This window comes from Nipponia nippon, unplaced genomic scaffold, assembly GCF_047370975.1.
Source record: "Nipponia nippon isolate SJK-2023a ecotype South Korea unplaced genomic scaffold, ASM4737097v1 scaffold_7, whole genome shotgun sequence".
NCBI classification, from domain to species: domain Eukaryota; kingdom Metazoa; phylum Chordata; class Aves; order Pelecaniformes; family Threskiornithidae; genus Nipponia; species Nipponia nippon.
The window spans coordinates 14747944-14768874 of NW_028262391.1; the positions used below are offsets into that span (position 1 = coordinate 14747944).

General features: G+C 43.8%; 1 protein-coding gene across 1 annotated transcript in view; it reads right to left on the reverse strand.

Annotated features, from left to right (window-relative positions):
- LOC104015678 (putative cation-transporting ATPase 13A4) overlaps positions 1–20931 on the reverse strand; it is a 44116-nt gene continuing 23185 nt past the window's right edge. The window contains exons 15-30 of the mRNA XM_087738791.1: positions 19532–19618; positions 18679–18832; positions 17967–18078; positions 15995–16119; positions 14859–15022; positions 13672–13794; positions 12937–13016; positions 11548–11590; positions 10528–10637; positions 9626–9722; positions 8786–8858; positions 7363–7537; positions 6676–6890; positions 5062–5150; positions 2846–2926; positions 1–2169 (exon numbers count right to left, since the gene is read on the reverse strand). Coding sequence (XP_087594917.1) covers positions 1948–2169; positions 2846–2926; positions 5062–5150; positions 6676–6890; positions 7363–7537; positions 8786–8858; positions 9626–9722; positions 10528–10637; positions 11548–11590; positions 12937–13016; positions 13672–13794; positions 14859–15022; positions 15995–16119; positions 17967–18078; positions 18679–18832; positions 19532–19618 — 1950 coding nt within the window. The 3' untranslated portion in view covers positions 1–1947. The remainder of the gene's footprint in view (positions 2170–2845; positions 2927–5061; positions 5151–6675; positions 6891–7362; positions 7538–8785; positions 8859–9625; positions 9723–10527; positions 10638–11547; positions 11591–12936; positions 13017–13671; positions 13795–14858; positions 15023–15994; positions 16120–17966; positions 18079–18678; positions 18833–19531; positions 19619–20931) is intronic.

Below are 20931 nucleotides of genomic sequence, written 5' to 3' on the forward strand. Positions count from 1 at the left end.
GGCAGGTATTTACTGTTAGGTAAACTGCAGTAGGTAGGAAGGTACTTACTCCATTTGCTTATGTCAAACTTGTCTAAAATGGGAAAAAAATTGCTTTGAGTCAAATAAATGTTTTATTCAAGTTGAAACATTTTTGGCTTGTTCTTTTTTTTTTTTCCTTTTTAGAAAACTAGTATTAGTTATTTTTTGATTCAAGCTAAATTATTTTCAAACGCTGTTCTGGTACAGACCTGTTGAATCAAAACAATCGATAATCTCTTCTGATTTGCTCTCTGTTTTCCAGAGCTACTCTTTATTCTAAAAGACCAAAGGAATCTTTACCATGACTCCCAGCCTGCCTGATTCTCTGTGTTTCTGTGGCAATGCAAGAGTGCTTTAGCATCGAATAGTGGAAACATACAGTCCCCAGTGCTGAAGTGCTCCCAAAGTGCTCCTCAGCCCCACCTAAGAAGAGCATGGGCAAGCTCAACTGTGAAAAACAAACTGTGCAGCCAGTTCAGAGGGGACAACTCCCCTGCACACCTTATCCAAAGAAGGAAGCGCTCTTCTTGATCTGAAGCCTCCCCGACTGACATCTTGTGGCTTTACCTAGCTGGGGACCGAGATTGCAAAATATGGTGAGCAGGAAGTCAGTCTAGCATCAAACGGCTACGAGAACATGCACTCGTAGAAGCTGCTTTTTTTGAGTAGGTAAAACCTGCAGAAATGTGGAGTGCTATTGCATTTATGTACAGCAGAAGCAGCATAGCAGAGTGAGTAAAAGTCATCATCAAAGGTTAACGGATGAGGGATATGAGTTGATGAATGACACATGGTGTGTAGCATGTGCAATTATGGTTGGAAACCAGAGCCAAAACCTCAGATGGTTCAACTTAAGAGCGTGCCATGGAATTTAATAAAATTATTCTGAGACCTAGCTGGCTTCCCTGTCTTTCAATTCAGGCCTTAGGCCCTTGGGGGTAGTAACCCCTTCAATGTCTGCTTCTTTTGGCACTGGTAAACCAGGAGCTGATGCCAGGCAGCAGCCCAGCTGTGCAGCATCAGCTCTAGTAGAGCAAGCTCACCCCACAAGGGCCAGCATGTCCTTGTAGACCCACAGGATGAGATCATAATTTGGAATCATCATGTGTTTTATTCTACTTTTTTAAAATGTATATCCCAAACAAATACCTCCCTCAAAAAAGAATTGTCAAACAATGAAATCATTCTGCTCTGTAGGTCAACAGATTTTTCACCCAGAAAGTGCACATACTGCATGTTTTAAACTGAGAAGAGGGCAAACAGGTTGCCTGATAGCAGTGAGCTAGCAATAGAGCTCTGCATTGTTCCCATCATGGGAAGAGCATAATGGTGCTGGGAGTGGATGCTTCTAGAAGGCTTTGGCTATTTGCAGCTCCTTCCAGCTCCAGAAAGCCAAGGATTGCCAGAAGGGGAACAAACCCCAACATCAGACATCAGGTAGCAGTATCTGAAACCCTGAGAGCTATAGGAATCCCAGGACCTGCCTGTGTTCAGCAGCCTCTATCAGGAGTAAGTTCTACTTGTTTTCTCAAAGGGGATCTCCCCCTAGGAGTGCTGGTATCTGGATTAGCTACTTCTCATCTGGAGGAGCCCCCACCTTTATGGACCGCATAATGTAGTTCAAGAGAGGGATGCAGCAACAGGGTATTTCAGGCATGAATACTTTGCCCATATTCAGCAAGCTGTTCCATTTACAGCTGGCAGCCATTCACACATGGGCAAGGGGACAGGAGAAATACTGCTGTAGCTTTATGCTACTGCAGCCAGCTTTTCTGCTTCCATTTAATTTAAAAATAAGCCAGAGCTGGTTAGTCTCAGAATGGGGGTACAGTGGTGGGTCAGTCCTTCCTCTTTTCGTATACCTCTGAGATAGTCCTTCTACAGCCAACTGCAACTGTCCTGGACATGTGTCCTCTGCAGTTTCCTTCAGAGTGCATCCTCATTGCTGTCAAATGTTGGATTGCTATGGCCTCCCATATTTCCCTCTACTGATATTGCCACAGAATCTGAGAAGAAGGTTTCATTCAGAGGTGGCCAGGCCAAGTCCTGCTCTAACACTCGCTGCAGCCTCTTGTAATGGCTCTTTGAGTGGTACCGGAAGGTCTTTTTCAGCAGCAGCCATAAGGGTCTGTTCTCAATGACAGCTTCCTGTAAAAGCAAGAGCAAAAGGAAGATTCTGGAGGACCTGGACAGCAGTTTTGCCTCTTCATCCTGCTCATCCACATCCCTTAAATAGCCTTTTACTGACCATTTCTCATATCAGCTCCACCAGAGCTCTCCACCAGAAAACTGGGACCAGCCCTTCCTGACAGTGTTCAGGATCTGAGTGTAAAACACCAAAGACTGCCCATATTTCTCTAGTCTGGGGCATGGCCTGATACATCCCATCCCACTCACCAGAGGAAAGAAACGATGGTTGGGCCTTGCATTCCCTTATATCTGATCATTCAGATGTGGGGCTTTGAGGAAAGAGAGTAAGGGTGAGGTAGAATCATAGAATCACAGAATTGTTAAGGTTGGAAAAGACCCTTAAGATCATCAAGTCCAACCGTGAACCTAGCACTGCCAAGTCCACCACTAAACCATGTCCTTAAGCACCACGTCTACCCGTCTTCTAAATACCCCCAGGGATGAAGACTCAACCACTTCCTTGGGCAGCCTGTTCCAGTTCCTGACTACCCTTTCGGTGAAGAAGGTAGCAGCAATGGCTCCTGTTTTACTACATATTCTCAAACTGGGCTGAGGAGGAGGGAGAAAGAGTGAGATTTGACCCTTTCATCTCTCCAGTTGGTGCTGACAGGTACATTCAATGAAGTGTGCTCACCTCCACAAGGAAGGACACAGCAAGAGTGACTGCAAGCATTATCACCATGGAAATCCGCCACATGGTAGGGGTGCAAACGAGCTGGGAAAAAAGCAGAAGCTGTTCAACAATATGTGTGCACACTAGACACTGGTGGAAGCTTGTGTCATAGAATCATAGATACATAGAATCATTTAGGTTGGAAAAGACCCTTAAGATCATTGAGTCCAACTGTAAACCTAACACTGCCAACTCCACCACTAAACCATGTCCTCAAGCACCACATCTACACATCTTTTAAATACCCCCAGGGTTGGAGCCTCAACCACTTCCCTGGGCAGCCTGTTCCAAGCCTTTCAGTGAAGAAATTGTTCCTAACATCTAATCTAAACCTCCCTCGGCGCAACTTGAGGCTGTTTCCTCTAGTCCTACCACTTGTTACCCAGGAAAAGAGACCGACCCCTGCCTTGCTACAACCTGCGTTCAGGTAGTTGTAAAGAGCAATAAGGTCTCCCCTGAGCCTCCTTTTCTCCAGGCTAAACAACCCCAGTTCCCTCAGCCGCTCCTCACAGGACTTGTTCTCTAGACCCTTCACCAGCTTTGTGTCATCAAAAGCCAGGATCCCACACTGGCTGTACACTGCTGATGAGCCAATACTGCTACTTGTCTCGAGGAATTATTGATAAAGACGCCTTTAAACTTATGATGCAGCAGAGAAACTCCAGAACTGCAACAGGAAATCTAAATGCTTCCTTTCTTCCTAACACAGGAAATAGTTGAGTCTGAGTATTTCAGCTCCAAACCCAGCTCCAGCTTCCCACAACCGGCAGCACTGGCTTTCTGGCTGTAGCTCAACTTATTTTGGAGATGCAGCACAGATCCAAAATTTGGATCAGCAGTTTCTCGAGGGCTAGGCTATTGCAGAGTTTCTTATTGCCACTCCCTCCTTTTCTCTTCTCAGCAAATCTGATGTATGCCCTCCAGACAGCCTGGGAGTTTTGCAGTTCTCCCCAAAGGCATTTTAGCCCCTCACAGCTGCAGTGCTGACAATGTTCTGTGTCACCACAGTCCACAACAGAACTAAGACTTGCTTTAAAGTGCCATCTTGTGGCAGATTCTTTAACTGGGTCTGTGCACTGAGCCACCGCTCTGGAAACAGTTACACAGTGAGGCAGCTTTAGCTAGGCTGCTTGGCATTCAAAATCCAGGTCCATTCCCCTTGTCTATGTTTCTCTTCCCATGTTTCATTATTTCCATTTCTAAATCCACTTGCTAACTGTCACGCAAAGATACAGGACTGGAATCAGCATCATGTTCAGTACTTGTTATTCAAAGCCACCACACTTCATCGTTCTGACTACAAATGTACAGAAAAAATAGCTGTGTGTTGCTTTTGTTGTTTTATTCCTGTGACTCCTACCACAAGGCTGTGAGTGTGTCACGGTGGAGGAGGCTAAAATCTCCCAGCCTCAACATACTAATTGCCAGGTCCACTGACAACCCCATCCTACGGCTGATGTCGATCTCATCCTTCCCTTGCATTTCCCCTAGGATGGATTTGCATAAAGCAACTCCCAGCTTGTATTTTGCCAGACTAAATAAGCCAAGCCCTATTAGTATTTATTAACCAAGGATCAAGATAGATCCATAGATCCTCTATTGCCATGACAGCCCCACTAGTCTTTCTCTACAACTGTTCTAAACCTAAATGCTGCTTTAAGAAACTGTGGGCTGTCTGAAATTTAAAGAGGGAGACTGAAAATATTGCAGACTGAGAACTGAGAGCTGCTGCGAGTGCTGACTGGCAGATATTCTTTGCAAGAGGATCTGTGTGCAGAGTAGCACAGCCTGAGAAACACAAGTGCATGGTACTTTAGTTTAAACTTGCAGGGCCTAGCCCCTTTCTTCTTGTGGCTTCACAACTATCAAGCCACCAACATACCAAGCATGGTAATCTTAGTGATGTCATCTTCTGTTTCATGGACAAAGCACTGAAACAATCAAATGTACATGTGTAGCTGTCCAGGTTTCAGAATGCACATATCTTAGTTTGGAGCTACTATAGCTCCAGAATGTTCTTCAACGGCATCATCTAAAATCTATCTCTTTAAATTTTATTAGTCATTAGAGGTGCCACATATCCCTGCAAAACTCTGAGCCTTTTGTTAAAAACAATCCCAGTGCACTTATAATGGGACTGGCAGTAGGAAGAAAACCCACCTTGGAACAATACTCACATCCATCTTAGAGTAGAGATCATCAATATCAGCAAACACCAAGAAGAGGCAAATGCCCAGCTGCCCTATGAGCACCAGTACGAACACATCTGAAGGGACAAGAACAAGCAAATAAAACCACAGGTTTAGGAGCAATCTCAGCTGCTTGCCTTTACTACAGAAGATTGTAATCATTTTCTGTGTCAAATAGTCAAAAAAAAAAAAAATCCATGGAATAGGAAGGAACTTTCAGCAAAAGAAAAATGAACAGAGTAAAACCTAAAACCCCAGCTTTACTGAGTCAAGCAGATATATGTGAGGCTAGGACGAGCCTTGTAGGCACAGATTTAAAATGCCAAAAGAGTATTTTGAACATTTGATCTGACCTCTCATGTCTGAGAAGCCTTCAAGCCTTCCAGTGAGTCTCACTCTGAGCTCAGTGTCTCCTGTCATTCAGAAAAATGTCCAGAATGTCATCTTGCTTTTGTTGATATGATTAGGAACTCTGCGCTCAATTTCAGTGATATCAAAACTTTGCTCTTGATCAGGATCTAAAGAGTCTAAGTAATGGAGAATCTATTGCCCTCCCCATTTGTAGGCAAATGTTTCAAGGATGAGTAAATTCATTTTCTCTTCATCTGGCATGCACCAAACTTCACCCCCCAGCCACTCACTCTGGTTTTGCCTGGTTCTGGGAGACTGACGACCCACTCTTCTGCTATCTGGGAGGAATGTCCCCTCCTCACTATTACTATACTAAACCAGCAAAGCCACAAAACCTGCAGCATTCATTTAACTCTTCAGCCAAAAAAGAACTGAACAGAGCTTTGCCTGAGAGACAGCTGCAGGATTTGTCCCACAGAGAAAAAGAAGAGCTCTCCTATGCGTCACTGCAGCTTCCAGGACTGCCACAATCATGTGTGCTCATCTTCCCTTCACATGACAATCTTTCAGAGGCAGAACAGACCTACTAGGCTTCATTACAGCCCCTTCAAGTTATTGCCTCCTTTGATGTTTCCTCTTTAAAGAAGTTACCGGTCATAGATTTAGCAAATGCTAAATGTCTCTGGTTCTGGAATAGGAAACGGGGCCTCTGCAAATACACAGATTTCATTTTATGTTTTCTTTTGAAATGGGCCCAAAAGAATGCCCTGAACATGAGTTCTCTCAAATACTGCTCAACCAGCATGCTTTAGGGAGACAGGCATAGGGCTCTTCCAGAGTTATTCTAAAGACTAAAGCAAAGTGAGACCACCTAATTCTGGCTCTTCTTGAGATGTCTCATTCAGGCTGTCTTAAGTAAATTGATGCTTCTGCCAGCCAAACCCACCTTCCTGCTACTCCTTAAAAGCTTGTATCAAACTCCATTTGTCTGTTTCACAAATCCAAATGCCAGGGACAAGTTTTTAGCAATACAGAAGCACAAGGTGTGGGCCCAGCTCAGAGAGCTGCTGGTTACAGGATGCCACTGGCACTAAAACTTCTGATGAGGGGGCCTTTAGTCATTTAGAAATCTAATATTGGGCTCCTGGTTTTTTGGCTGGCATCACTCTGGTCAAGTTTTAATTTTTCCCTAGAGAACTGACCTCCTCAGCTGACTTACTCACAGATCCCTCCCTCTCTCCCCATACTTACAGTTTGTGTAGACGGGTTGCCTGAAAGGCTTTCCCTTGGAAAACACTAGTGCTACGATGAGGCAGTTGATGGTACTTAGCAGCCACACTGTGGTGTTTTCATAGCTCTTGTAGCCATTGTCCATTTGCCCATGGGCTGCATCTCTCATCCCATGGAGTCCCAGGCTGGAAACAGAGGAAGAATTCTCCACGTGATTGTTTGCTGAAAGGCAGGCGCTGAAAAAGAGTGTCACACTGGTCAGCGAATGATCACTGTCCTGGTTATTTCCCCCAGCTTCCACTACCACTGTTAGGAATCCTCCCTCACAGCCATGATTTGCTCCTGCTATCACAAGAATGTAGATTATTGGCAATGTCCTCAATCTTACCCACCAAGTTGAGCTTGCTGAACTTAGCAGAGCCTGAGCTCAAATCTACTTGGATACCCTGGTCTTCCCTGCAATCAAATACTCCTCTTTGTGCTCAACAGAAGCATTCTCACCACATGCACTGCGCTGCACAGCAGACTTCCTGGAGAGCTTAGGGACCTGCAGACAACACTGGTTAATGTGTTTGCACCCTGTGGGGAAGCACAGGGTCTGCCTGCAGCTGCTGATCAGCCCTGTAGCTAAGCTGATCAATGGTATCATGCAGACCTGTCCCACTAGGTCTGACCTGTGTTACCCAGAGTCCCAAGAAGGGGACCTACCTGTGTATATCAGTCTTGGAATACCAAGGCTGCTCCTGGACCACCACAAACCCGAAAATCTGCATGCTGAGGCTGAAGAGGATGTTAAGGACAACAGAGAGCAGCAACGGGGGTGAGATGAGTTGGCTAGGAGGCCTGTAGGGAACCAGCTTTGGATAGGCACCTGTGAAACTCACTGAAACATGCACAGACATGTTTACTAGTGTGTCCAAAATACAAGCAGTGCTGCAGTGTATTACTGACTGTTATCAATGGCCAGCACTTTCACAGTCTATAATGTTCTTTATAATACATATAAATAATATATCAAGTACAAAATACAGAGTCATTTTCTTACAAAATCTTATTGGCCACAGAAGAGATTAATTAATGGCATCTGACTAGCATGAGGCATTTTTGGAAAACAAAATGTTCAATTTTTATTTTATTTGGCTACTGTCAGGCCCAAGGATATAAGGATATGCTCAAGCTCTCCTGTTCTCTTTCTGTCACTTGTCAGCTGTGGCTTGGGATTTTCTGTTGCCCATGTTCTGTGCATCCACATGGACTAAGCACCTAGTGTCCAGTTATTTGAGCTGGTAGAGGACTGCACTAGCTGACCCAATAGGTTTTCTTCTGTTCTTAGGCTTAACAAAGGTATCCAGACTTTGAGTAAAAGAGCTATACATAAAGCCTTGATGCAGTATTCCAAATGGGCTACTTACAGCAAGGTAGCTTTTGGCACCCGGTATTGTGGCTGACCCTTTTAGGCTTGGTTTAATCAAGGCCTTTTCCAGTTGTCTGTGTTCCAGCAGGGATGGAAGACACCTATGTGGTTTTGTTATATGCTTTTCATGGCCCTGCCCTTGCCATTCCTGCTTCTAAAGCACTCCCTGCATTTACTCTATCTCAACAACCCCGTCTTTCTCTTTCCCCTCCAGCACTGGTTTCCTCTCTTATTCTTGGCTTACAACTTCCTGTTGTGTCTGACATCTGTCATTTCTTTCTTCTCCATTTTCATCTCTCTTTCCTCTCATGCCTGCTGCCTACACAGCTTCAAATATGACTTAGACTCCAAACAGTCGATCCCTACACTTTTTCATTTGGGCATGGATCCATAGGTATCTTCTTAATCTGCCTTCCTAAGTCAATAGGAAAAAGCCTGGATAGACTTTCCACTGAATTAGGTCTGTTTTTACTCCTTCTAGAGATAACACCCCAGTTATCAACAACCTGCATGCTCAGCAAATGTACCACGAAGAATTACCCATCTTATTTCAGAGCTTTTCTCAAACAAGACGCCTCCTCTATTAATCGAAACATCCTGTACTCTATGTAGTCTCTCTCTTCTTCCTTTGTGTACATAGAATTATGCATTTCCAAGGAGGTGAAAAATATTTGAGATCATTCTCTCATTAATACATAGGATGACTAAGGGGCTTACTTGTCACACCAATTACAGTGGTAATAGCCAGATCTTGGAACAAAAATTGATAATTCCCAAAGGAGTTTAGTTGCTGAAAAGAGGAACACAAAGAAAAAAAAATCACAAATCAGACATTTGCCGTGGGCTTGTTTATATCATCTCCAGAAAGCCATATTATTTTCATGGAGCTAATGCTCTGCTGTTTGTTCTGAAACGCTACTCAGCAGATAAGGGGACCACACAATCCACCATCCTGCCAATAGATTCATCATCATTGGGCCTGCAGTGAATACTCTCATTTTCTGCATTGTTTGGAGTAACGATGCTTCCAGTTCACTCAATGCAATTAAAAAGAAGGCTATTTGAAGAGACATGCTTTCTCAATGCTGGGTGACTTCTGAATGCAAAGCCCTCCTCTCTATTTGGGAAGAAGCCATGCAAAAGTGGTTTAAGGTTCTCCAGGGGATTTTGCTTACTGTCAAGTTAATTCATGCTTCAAATGCTGAATAAATTGCAACAGCACATGCTTACACCACATTCTCCCTTTTCACAGACATATGCCCTCATCCAAAATACTGTTCAGTATCTCAGCCTTCTTTTTGCCTAGCTTGGATCTTGAGCCCGCTGGCTGAAGTTAATGGGAAGAATCTTTCCAGTTTTCAGCTGAGGGTACAGGAGGACCATATGATCACATCACAACAGTTTGCAGCTCAGATGAAGGTAAAGCTCCATATTCTAGTTTTATTGTGGCTTTTATGCCATGTTTCTCCTACAAGGGACTTCTCCTACAAAGGAGTTCTCCTGCAAGTTCTCCTACAAGGCTCACCCAGTTCTAGGCAACATGTTCGCAAGACATACCCAGTACAGCAGAAGAACACCAAGGTACTGAATGGTGCTGTACAGTGCCATGTACTTGAACATGCAGAAGGAAGTGATGAGGGCAGCACGGCCTTCCCTGTGTGAAGACATGAATAATAAGGACAGCGATTAGGTGATGGGTCTGCTCCTGTTGCCAGTCCTCTCAAAATGCTGTTGAAAAACAAGGCATGTGTCACAAGTAGAGAAGACTTTGCCAGTATCTTGCTGGGAGGTGAAATAAATAAAATCTGGCCTGAATGAAAGTAAAATCTTCACTTGCAGAAATCTTGCTGCAAGAAAAAGGGCTTGATTCCAGTCATCTGTGTTCCCAAGACTACAATTTACCCCAGTGAGTTTTCCTGCTGACATTAATAGTGCAGGTAACAACTCCATATGAGGAAAAACATAGAAAGCCAAGCAGCTGCTCAGTGAGTTCAAACTAACAAGTTCTCTCCTGCTGCAGTGAACATACAGTATCCAACGAGGGTAACGCACCCTCCCTGGTTATTCATCTGCCCCAGTAAGCAAAATCAGGACCTTGGCATAACCGATGCTAATATTTTGCTTGCACAGGGTATCAGAGGCAGGGCCTAACAGGTTGATTTGTGGACATTTTATTCAGCTTTATAAAGCACTGTTCATTTTGCTATTTCTTTTTTATTTAAAATACTGCTAATGACATAAAGCTCAGCTGTAGATGCCCTCCTCCTGTAGTTTTGAGGGAATTAATATATCTTAAAGGAATTTCAGATGCGAACTAGGCAAATGGTAATTTCAAGGTCAAAGACATTTATTTTTCTCTAGATATCTACATTCTGGCCTGGTGGGAACACCCAACACTAATATTTGAGAGGAGTGTAAACTGTCTCCTTTAGGAAATAAGAAACAAAATCCATGCTTACCTGATTAGCTCTGGCACACATGCTATGCTGGGGGTTCGGGATGTGAAAGGTGAAGCCACAGATGCCTCCTGCTCCGACAGTGATATCCCTGCATGCGCCACTTTCAAAGCCTGAAAGTCACATTCTTCTTCAGCACTCACAAACCAGGAAGACACAGCAACTGACATGTCAGCCAAGAAGTGACCCCATATTACAGGATGCATTCTGTGAACAGCAGTCCCTCTTCACTCCCTGGGTGTGCTCCACCCAAAAGGTTGCTCCAGTGGGAGGTGGTTGAGGCATCGGGTCCAGAAGAAGGATGGGGATGACAGCATGGGAAAGTCCATTTTCCACAGACCCCAAAGCCATCCACTACCAGCTGCAGAAGACAGGTTTGGCTCTGCCTCCTTTGTCAGCAATTATTTGCAGTCACACCTTATGTAGACAGTCTAGGTTCCCTGCTTGCTTCCCCCAGGAGAATCCTTGGGACTTTGCACTAGGGCAAGTGAGTGCTTCACTGCCTAGGTGACATTGCTCTCACTGCCACAAGGGTGTGTGAAGTCATGGAGTGAACTGAACCTGCCCAGAAAGGAGTTATGGGTCCTTCCTGAACATGGACCCTTCCTTTTGGAAAAAAAAACTTTCTTGCACTTCTAAAATATGCATTTACAAAAACCTTGTAGGGCTACAGCTGTTCCCCATGGAAACTCCTCCTCATGCTAGTCTTCTCCACCCTCAGACACTGAGGATGTTGACAGAAACCCCAGTGGAGGATTTGGAGAATCCTCTGGTGGTTTTTGCGCAGGAAATTAATCCATCCTTGAGACCACAAACTGCAACAATCTCTGCCTAGGACAGCTCTTGCATGGTAAGGACCGCACTGTGGGATCAGGCCTGAATCAGTACTGGTGCCAGTATAGCTGCTCTGTGAAAAAGCAGAGCACTCCCATCTCCAGCATGTGCTCAGTTTGGGATATTCTACTGGCATTGCACTCATTTTTCATTTTTTAAATAAATATATTGTAAAGAATTTTCACTTACCCCACAGTCATTGGCTCCATCTCCACACATGCCCACAAAGTAACTAAAAAATAAAGTGACCTACAGTTCAGTTCTGAGTAAAGTGAGACCTATAAACAGGAGGGAGTCAGAGCCTCCTCCATGTGAGTCACTTATGCAAGTCATGCGAGATTTTTGTTAAAAGCCCTTCTGGAAAGCTAAAAGACTGAAATACAAGCCCAGGACTCTGGACTGTGCATGAGCCTTGGGCTTGCACCTCAGATGTGCCTCCAGTAAAGAGTTTCTGCTGCAATGGACTGAAGAATACATTAGCATGTTGTTTTATGTTCACTACAATGGACTCAGCCTCCCATCCTCACTGGGTTTAAGGTCAATCATAACAGAGGAAAGGGCAAACAGTGACAGCCCTGCTCAGAAAGGAAGGATTGCAAGCACTGGTACCTCATGTTCACTGGGAATAGACATGAATGGGGATTCTGCTTTGGGGTCTAGTCCTGCCAGAATCTCCTGGGGCAGACAGAGAGTGACAGAGGCAGCCGGAGCAGAGAGAGAAGGAGAACATGGGCTTAACAGGATACCTGGAGACAGCTCTCCACCCTGAGGCTGAAATAACCTTGTGAAATGATGAGCCCTAAAAGTAAATCCTTATATCTGCAGCATCCAAGTAAAATCAGCCTAGTGCTTCAGGAGCCGACTCACTTGTGTCTTTTACTGCTGAGGCCTGGATTTCAGTGCATGGGAAGTTCTCACTGGGATGTACTGATGGTGGTCCAGGGAGGCCAGACAGTGGCTGGGGTGCTCACAACTGCTCACACCAGGCTGATAATCTGACACAGCCTAAAGCTTACCCTGCTCTAGGGCAAGGCCAGAGGCCAGCTAGTTGAGGTGAGGGTGGGGGTCTTCAAAAGATTTGGGAAACAGCTGAATAACAGGCAACAAGACACTTGGGAATATATATACACCTCTGTGACTGTGAGCAGCATAGGCCATACCAATCCAGACTGCCCTGCCATGTTTTCTAACCCATTGCACTGAGTCAGCAATAGTGCAGTAAAAAGACTGCTAGCATCAGAGAAGCTGCAGTGCTGGGAGATATTCCTAAAAATCTTGGGTAGACAAGTGCCCCTCCTTCGGCCCAGAAAGAGAAGTAAGTATGAAGGATGACGTGAACAAACGAAACCCAGTTCAGTGTTAGGTCTTTGATGGGTTGCCAAACCAACATGGCCTTCAGTGTCTCTTCTTTAACAGGCTTTTGGAATTGAATTGCAAAGCTCTATACCTGTGGAAGTTTCAGTTTTGTGCACTTCCAGGAAACGCTATGTTAGACAAAAGCTAGCTCTTACTAGACTCTTTTCAAGCCTGGAAATTCATCAAACACTTCCTAACTCTTAGTGCTCATTATGAACTTACTCCAGCTTTTGAAACTCTTCTACAAGGCTGGATTTCTGACCAGGAGACATTCTAGCAAAAACTGTTCCATTCAGCAGGAGCTGTAAGGAGAAAAAAGGAAGTGATTTTTTAAGCACTTGAGGTAAGACTCAGTGATTTCAGTGATAATCTGGAATAGAAACCACCAAAAATTCACGTTTCCAAACAACTGATGCTAGACTCCAAAGCAGGAAAGGCTGATGATCAAAGATAAAAGGTATCTTAATTAATATTTTGAAAAAATAACAATCACAATGAGGACAACAGGCCTGGTGTGTTATTTGAGTTACCCGATGAACACAGGGATTACCCGATTACCAGGCAGGGATTTACTAGAAGAGAATTCATGAGACTATCCTTTCCATAAAACACACAAGTCATGCTGAATTGCATGCTGTGTAATACCATGTTTTCTCCTGTTCTCCAAACATGACAGAATCAGTGCTGTGCAAGGGCCAGGCATATGGGCACAAATATTTTAAGTCATGTCCTCACACCATGAGGCAGGTCTGCTCCTCTCATGTGCAGAAAAAATCCAGGGATTTTCAGATCCTCCCCCATATGTTAATATCAGAGATTCATCCAGACCATAAGTATATCAGGGTTAGAATTGTTCCCAAAATATGTCCTGGTACAGATCTCTTCAGCTAATTATATCAGGACAATCCGAATCTACTGAATGGCAAGCCTACCCCAGTTAAATAATCCAGATCTTACCTTCGGAACTAAGTGCTTGAAATGCTGTACTACAATTTGGTAAGATTTTCCACTCATGGCAAAATGATACTGGCCTGATCCCAATGCCAGCCTGATTCTTCGTTCAGTCTGACTGTCATCCTCCTATAAAACAAGATGGAATGAGTGCTGCCCCCAGGCCCTCAAAAGCTACTTTGTGCATTTACACAAGCACTTCTACAGACAAAGAGAAGGGCATACCATGAGGAGGGCACTTGTGAATACTCTGGGAGATTTGGGTTCAAGGCCCGTTGCTTTTACCTGGGATTCATAAAGGGATTTAGGCGTATAATGCCATTAATTTCAGTGCTAACTGGGTGCTGCATATGTCTTAAAAGCTGGCCCTCATCATTGCCACATTTGATAGGATTCAAGAGTGCCAATCTGGTGGGCTGCACTGTGAGTGAGAGGGGCTAGAGAAAGCATATAGGCATCATAGCTAGGCATGCCTTTTTGCAGTGAAATACAGTGAAGGTGCTGCTCAGGCTGAGCTTTGGTAGAAAGGAACCCCTCAACAGCCCCTGCAGAGATTCCCTACCACCTGCCTGACTCTAATACTTCTCAGAGAAGGGTCAGCACCTTCAGACATACTCTTCAGGGAGAGAGTAACTGGTCTTTGTCTCAATTTCTTTGTGGAGATGCTTGATGAAATATAATTTCTTAGCATAACTAGCCTATGTTTCACTGTATATATGCAACTTCTCAACAGTTAATCTGTGTTTTAATGCTGCAGGTATGGGGAAGTGCTAACTCTCTACCTGCTTGACCAGGGCTGGTTCATTCAGTGCAGTTCCACAGACTTTACTTCCACATCTATACTATCAAATTTACCTTGCAGGGAAAGGAAACGTACTTTAAACTGGCATCAGCTAAGCATGAGGGCTAGAGACAAATCTTTCCTGGGTTTCTGCAAAGCTGTTCTCGAACCTAGCTAGGCAGTTAGCAAAAATGTGTTCACAAGATAATATGCTAGGAAGGCAGATCTAGGGGAGTACGTTTTTATAAAGATCCCTTCTTTTTAAACATTTTTCTAGCACATAACATTCTGACATGCAGATGATGGTGAATGACTGGTCTCTTTTATACTAGCATAATCCCACTGCATTATTTAAAGCATTCCAGCTTAGTTTGTTTTCCTGCTGCACAACACCTGCTTCTTATATGCTCACCAGGCTTCCGTAATCTTCAGTTTTGTTTTCTTCTAGTGGTTTCCAGGTTATGGATGCTGAAAGAGATCCAGGTATTTTGTTTGCTTCCACAAGAATCACTCTGTTCATTGGAGAAATCATTCCAGCATTTTTGGCCACGGTTACAGCTGTCTGAATGTTGTCACCTAGGAAAATCAAGGGGAGTGTTTCCTAAAAATTTCTGCAGTGAGGAATTGTTATTGGAGGAAACACTAGCTTTTTCCTGAATTCCAAGTTCTCAAATATATCTGCAAGAATCAGTAAGATTTCAGTGTCTGTGCCTAAGAAAGTTTTTGATAAAGATCAAAACTTTGCAGATGAGGTCTGTCTCAGTAATTAAATGTATTTTCATCTGGAAATGAAATATTTTCATCTTCAGCTTGAAGAAATCCAGATGGGGAACGTGCTCCTAGATTATGTGTTTTAGACAAAACCAATAAGGGATTCACTGCTAAGTTGCTGCTAGTATCACTGATTCTCATCAATTGGCCTTAGATGGCTTTGGTGTAGGATGTATGCTGAAAGGGGTGAAGCCCAAGAAGACAAGATCTGTGTGACTCCTGAAAAAATGTCTTCAGACCATGAAAGAACTGGGGGTTACCCTATCCAAATCCAAACCCAAACCAGCCCTTTGAAGAAAAAAATGGGATAAACAGGGACTGGTAGGCATGAGTTACCAGATCTCATAAGGTTCAGTGATTTGTCCTGGCATCCATCTCTGCTCATTTATGACAACAGGATTTTATGAGGTCCTATAAAGAGGGGACCTTGCATGACATGTCTTTGTGCATGTCATCTGATGACCTTACCAGGGAGAACAACGGACTCACTGGAAAGCATCAGAAGAACAGGAAGGCTCTGATCTGTGGTGAAAGTGGGACAGATAGATTAAGAGTTAGGTGTCTGACACAGCCTAGTGAAGTTGTCAGGGATATAAGCCTGCATGGTTCAGCTCACATCACAACATTATTACAACACAGATGCTTCTGGGACTATAATTGCGTGAAAGGTACAAATGTCTGTGCCTTTCTACCCATGGTGGTGACAAAGCAGCAGACTGTTCACTCAAACATCGTTTCGGCCAGCGACCACATAAATAATCCACCCTTTTTAGATACCTGTGACCATAACACTCCTGATGTGGGCAGCACTGAGCTCTTCCAGGACAGGCTTTGTCTCCCTCTTTAATCGATTCTCCATTATCAGCAGACCCAGGAATGTCAGATCAGATTCTACTTCCTCCCTAAGAGTGAAGAACAGACAGACAGATTTAATTCTTCTTTTTGCCTTTCGCCTGTTTTTGCATTGAATTTGCTGATAGCCAGTTATAACTGTTAACCATCCCACCTAACTCAAAAGAATTAAAATAACTTGTTAGCTTTCAGCAATCCAAGGCTGTCTGTCTTTTGTGGTGCTATTTCAGCACCATCAGGGCTTGCTTCCCACTGGCAGCAAGTGGTGCTGGTTGTGTATGGAGGATTTTCACTTGATTTTTCATCCTTCCATTCTCTTCTTCCCTTGCTCTGAAGAATGAGTTCAGTACATCGCCAGCTTCCAGCTCATGTTTGCTTAATTACCAAATCAAAAAAGAGCCAATTTCAACCTACCTGCTCCACATACCAACATGAAGCCTGATGGATAAGTTGGACTGTTTTCCATTCATGCACCATCCTTAGCCAGCATGAAAAAGCACCCTGAATTTCCTGCAGGATTCCCAAACTGTGGTGGTCTGATTTGGAAAGTTCATGCCCACTAGTCCTTCTCATTTGAGGACTGTACAACAAAGAAACACACCTTAGTAAATGTACCTGCTACTCTTGACAGTAGCTTGAGTTTGCTACTCTGAGCAAACAGCATGTGGGAACTCTATTTCTGTTCTCTCCAACTCTTTTCTTTACACCTGTGCTATTGCTTCTTCTACCGTTGAACACATGCAGTTGAGAACAGAATTTGGTAAACAATGCTATCCCTGAGTCATAGACTAAAGGTCTCTAAGGGAGACAGGTTGACTATGAAGAGCCTGAAAAAAAGAAAAGCTTTCAAACACTTATTTTAGCCACCGTAGTAAGGAGGAGGTGATGCCAAACACTTGCATGGCAGTCAGAGTAGCTGAGTCAGGTGGTGCGTGAATAGTCACTGCTTTCACAGCGGATCTTGTGTTTGACCTCCAGTTTTCTTTTTTCTCCTGGCAGTATATACATCACACATGCTATAACTGCACACACAACTGCAAAATCTGGGCCATATCAATCATCAGACACATTTGCTCAAGAATTAAACAGACCACTTGCACTTTGCCTCAGTGTCATTCGCCCTTTCAGCAAAGCAAAAAGCCCTGTGAAAGAGCAAGTGAGCCTCACCTGGATCAGGACCTGCAGCTAGTAAACAGAGAGGACAGCAGATGCTAAGTAATCACAGAAGTGTCAGAAGTTATGTTTCTGGAGTATCACAGGCAAAAGCTAGAGGGGTTTCGGTAAAAGCATATGGATTCATGTGTAGGTGTTCTTGTGTGAGGCTTGTGGAAAACTAATACCTTCAGCACAGCAGAAACTAGGCTTCTCTAGAAACTAAAGAAAGCTAAAGCTAGAAAGCTAAAGGATTGGACCAAGACAGCAGCAGAAGACAGTCTGCTGACTTTCACTGGGCTAGAGAACAGGCAGTGTAATGGGGGTCATCTCCTGCCTTTGCTTAATCAAGGAGCCAGGATAACAAAAAAAAAAAAAAAAAAAGATACTTCTCTTCAGCTGAAAGCCTGGATAAATCTGCAAGAAGATTACTAGAAATGATGGACTGAGGGAGGGGTGTACTAGACTTCAGAGTGTACTACAGTTATACTTCCTATGTTGATCCACTGTTAAGAAATGCATAAGGATTCTGGGCATGTGTTATAAGCATGGGGTAGCGAACTGCCCTCTACCCATCCTCAGACAGACCTATATCCAGATTTAAATCAGATTTCCTCTGGCCTAAATCTAACAAAACTCTGTACTACAGCCCTGCTCTTGGCAGGGGCGTTGTGATAATGGTACTACGTGAGGCACCACCAGCCCACAGCTGAATGCGGCTGATAAGAAGCAGTCTATGGCTTACCTTGTTAGATCAGTAGATTGCTTCTCTGACTGTAGAGATTTACATGCCAGTCCGATGACCCTAAAGCCCTGCGCTGTGTAGAGCAGAAGCTTGCTTTCAAAGTTCGGTGGGACTGTGCAAAAGAGGAAAAGACAGTTCATCAGGGCATTTGACTGCTTTCTAATAAAAGGAAGCCTTGGAGCAGGGAAGGCTCCTGTCCCAGAGGGCAAGTACACCTAGAGACTACCAATAGGCCAAAGACATCAAGGAAAGCTGCTGAACTGAATTTTGCTCAATAAGAAAATCATTGCCTCTTCTCTGTCACTTTGTGCTTTAGGATCCTAAACTATTCTGCAAAGACTTACCTTCTTCCAATGTGTCATGAAGGAGCTGTGCTCTTCTAGCTGCCCTCCCAAGGCTTGGAGAAAAAAGAAAACTTGTTTTGGTGTATGCTGGACCATGCTAGACAACTTTTTCAAATATCTATTCTGGCAGAGACTGTACACCTTGTACAAGAGTTGGTACTTGCTTTTACCTCTTAGCAGTCCTTCTTTGCTAAGCAGGGCTGTATGAGATCTTAGCCTTAGACTTGGAGCACAACAGAGACTCTAACTTTTCAGGCTGAAGTATAAAGTCTTAGACCCACAAATCTCATTTGGACCTTCCACTTCATTCCACTGTCAAAAGTCACATACATATGTGTTTCTAGAAAGCATTTATAAATGTTAGTTACCTGTTTCTGCTCTACATAACATCGCTACCATTTCTGGAGCCCCTTTTGTGAAGACCTGTTGTTCCCCACCAATTTCCTGAGCAATGACAGACATTCTCTGCAAGGCTGAAGAAAATGGAAACTGATGTAAAATGGTAACTCCTTCCACTGGCGCCTAGGAGAAAAGCAAGTGGATTAGATACTGCAGCAAGGATTTTAAATTCAGGCTAAAGGATTTTAGGCCTGTCCTTTGGGCCACGGTAAGAAGCTAACCATGTATAACAGACTGATGTGTCACAGTGGGACAGAAAGGACTGGTATATAAAGAGGAGGTGAAATTTGTACAGAAATATTTAGCTTAAGCAGTAGGAAACATTCACTGACAGTTTTAGCAGACTATCAGATGTAATTTACTGAAAGGAACTCACTAGTCCTGCTTCTTTAACAAGACTCTGCTAGGTCTTACACTGGTCTTGCAAAGGCAAAATGGATGTCTGAAAGCACCTCCCTTGGTGTATGTCACCAGTAACGTTCCGACATCAGCTACCAGACTCCACTGCAGTCCCAAGTCCTTTTAGAGATCTTCACCACTCAGCTGAGTTTGGATTGAGTCTTGAGCCACCAGGACAGGCAAATTCCTGAGCTGGACAATCTGTCATCCAGCATCCCCCTGCTTCCGGTGTGAGCAGCAAGCTCCCCCAGGCATCTCTTTTTAATCAGAGACAGCAAGGCAGTCTCTCTGCAGGCAGTACAAGAAAGATGAATAGTGGAGAGCTGTCTTGGACTAGGACAACCAAGTGTTTCTCTACTGAAAGGTAACTCTTACACTGACAGTTTAACTTGATCATGAATGTGAATCTTGCAAATAGCTTACACTGCTGGCTTTAGGCCCAGGTCTAACAACTGTGGCATGTGTGGATCCTTGACCTTCAATCTGGTGTCCACTGGAATCATCTATCACCTGTGTATTGAAAGACAAAAATCTTTCAGATCACAGCACCAGTAGAGCTGAAAGAAACCTCAGGGAATCATTCAGAGCTTTTCCTTCCCTCAAAGCAAAGTATCTTATTCATTCCTGGGGGGGTGGGGTGGGGTGGCTGATCTCACACTAAAAAGCTCCAGTAATGGAAACCCCACTGCCTCCTTGGCAATCAAATCCAGAGCTTCACCAGCTTCACTAAGATACTGCTGTGCTCTTGCACAGCAAATAGATTATGTCCTCTCACTGACAATAAATCCTTTACTCATTACAACCTACTTACATATGCAAAAATCTTTAGATATAGCATAGACCCAATGGCAAAATAATAAATAAGAGTTTGTGTTAATGTAGAAAGCATCATCCTCTGCTCTTGAAGCACTCCACAAATCAGCTGGGTTTTTTAATCAACACAACATGACTGTGAGGAACAAAAATATTTTATGGTGTCAAAGGGCACACAATTATTCACGTTTCACAGGAATTATTTAACAGGATTATTCCTGTTTAATTTATAACTTTGATGGGTGTCTGCCTAAGGCTGAGATGGCAAGGTGATGCCCCTGGGGAAAAACACCCTCTAACTCCTGTTATTACTGGATAGTTTATTCCTTGAAACTTGGCTGGTTTACATATTTTGCAGATAGAAAACAGACAGGTGATAAGTACGGATGTTGTCACCCATGTAACTAGCTAATCCTGCCCTGAATCTCTTATCTTGCATCAGCAATGGTTTGTGGCTATACCTTCCACCAGGTAATTATGAGCTGTTTTCCTCTTACCCATCTTGGATTTGCAGCCTTTTAGTTTTCATAAATGCTCATTCCCCCCCCCCAGCTGATCAAAGAGTAAATAGCAACACTGATGGCTGTTTGTAGGTAATGGCACAGAGGCTGAAAGCAGGGCTTTCATAGCAGCATGGGATTTCAAACCTGAAGATGGTAGAAATATCTCCACATTGCCAGAGCTCTAACAAAGGTCAAAATCTAATTCAAAGCTCACAGAAGTCTGTTGCATGCTCTGTAAAAGCAGTCAGTCTGCATATAAGTCACATCTGGGACTTCCTGGCAGCAGCCACAGTCAGAGTTGATACCCCAGTGGGGTTTGCATGATATCCACCACTCCCAGTCAAATGAGCTAAGTACTCAAAGTACCCCTAGGTGAAAGCTCTAGGCAGAAACAAGGAACATTTCTCCAAAAGCCTGAGCATGTGGTATCTCTTCTGGGTTTTAGCTGTTTTACTTCTGTGTAGGAAGTGGCTATTTGTATGGGAGGGCTTGGGACATTTGTCCAAG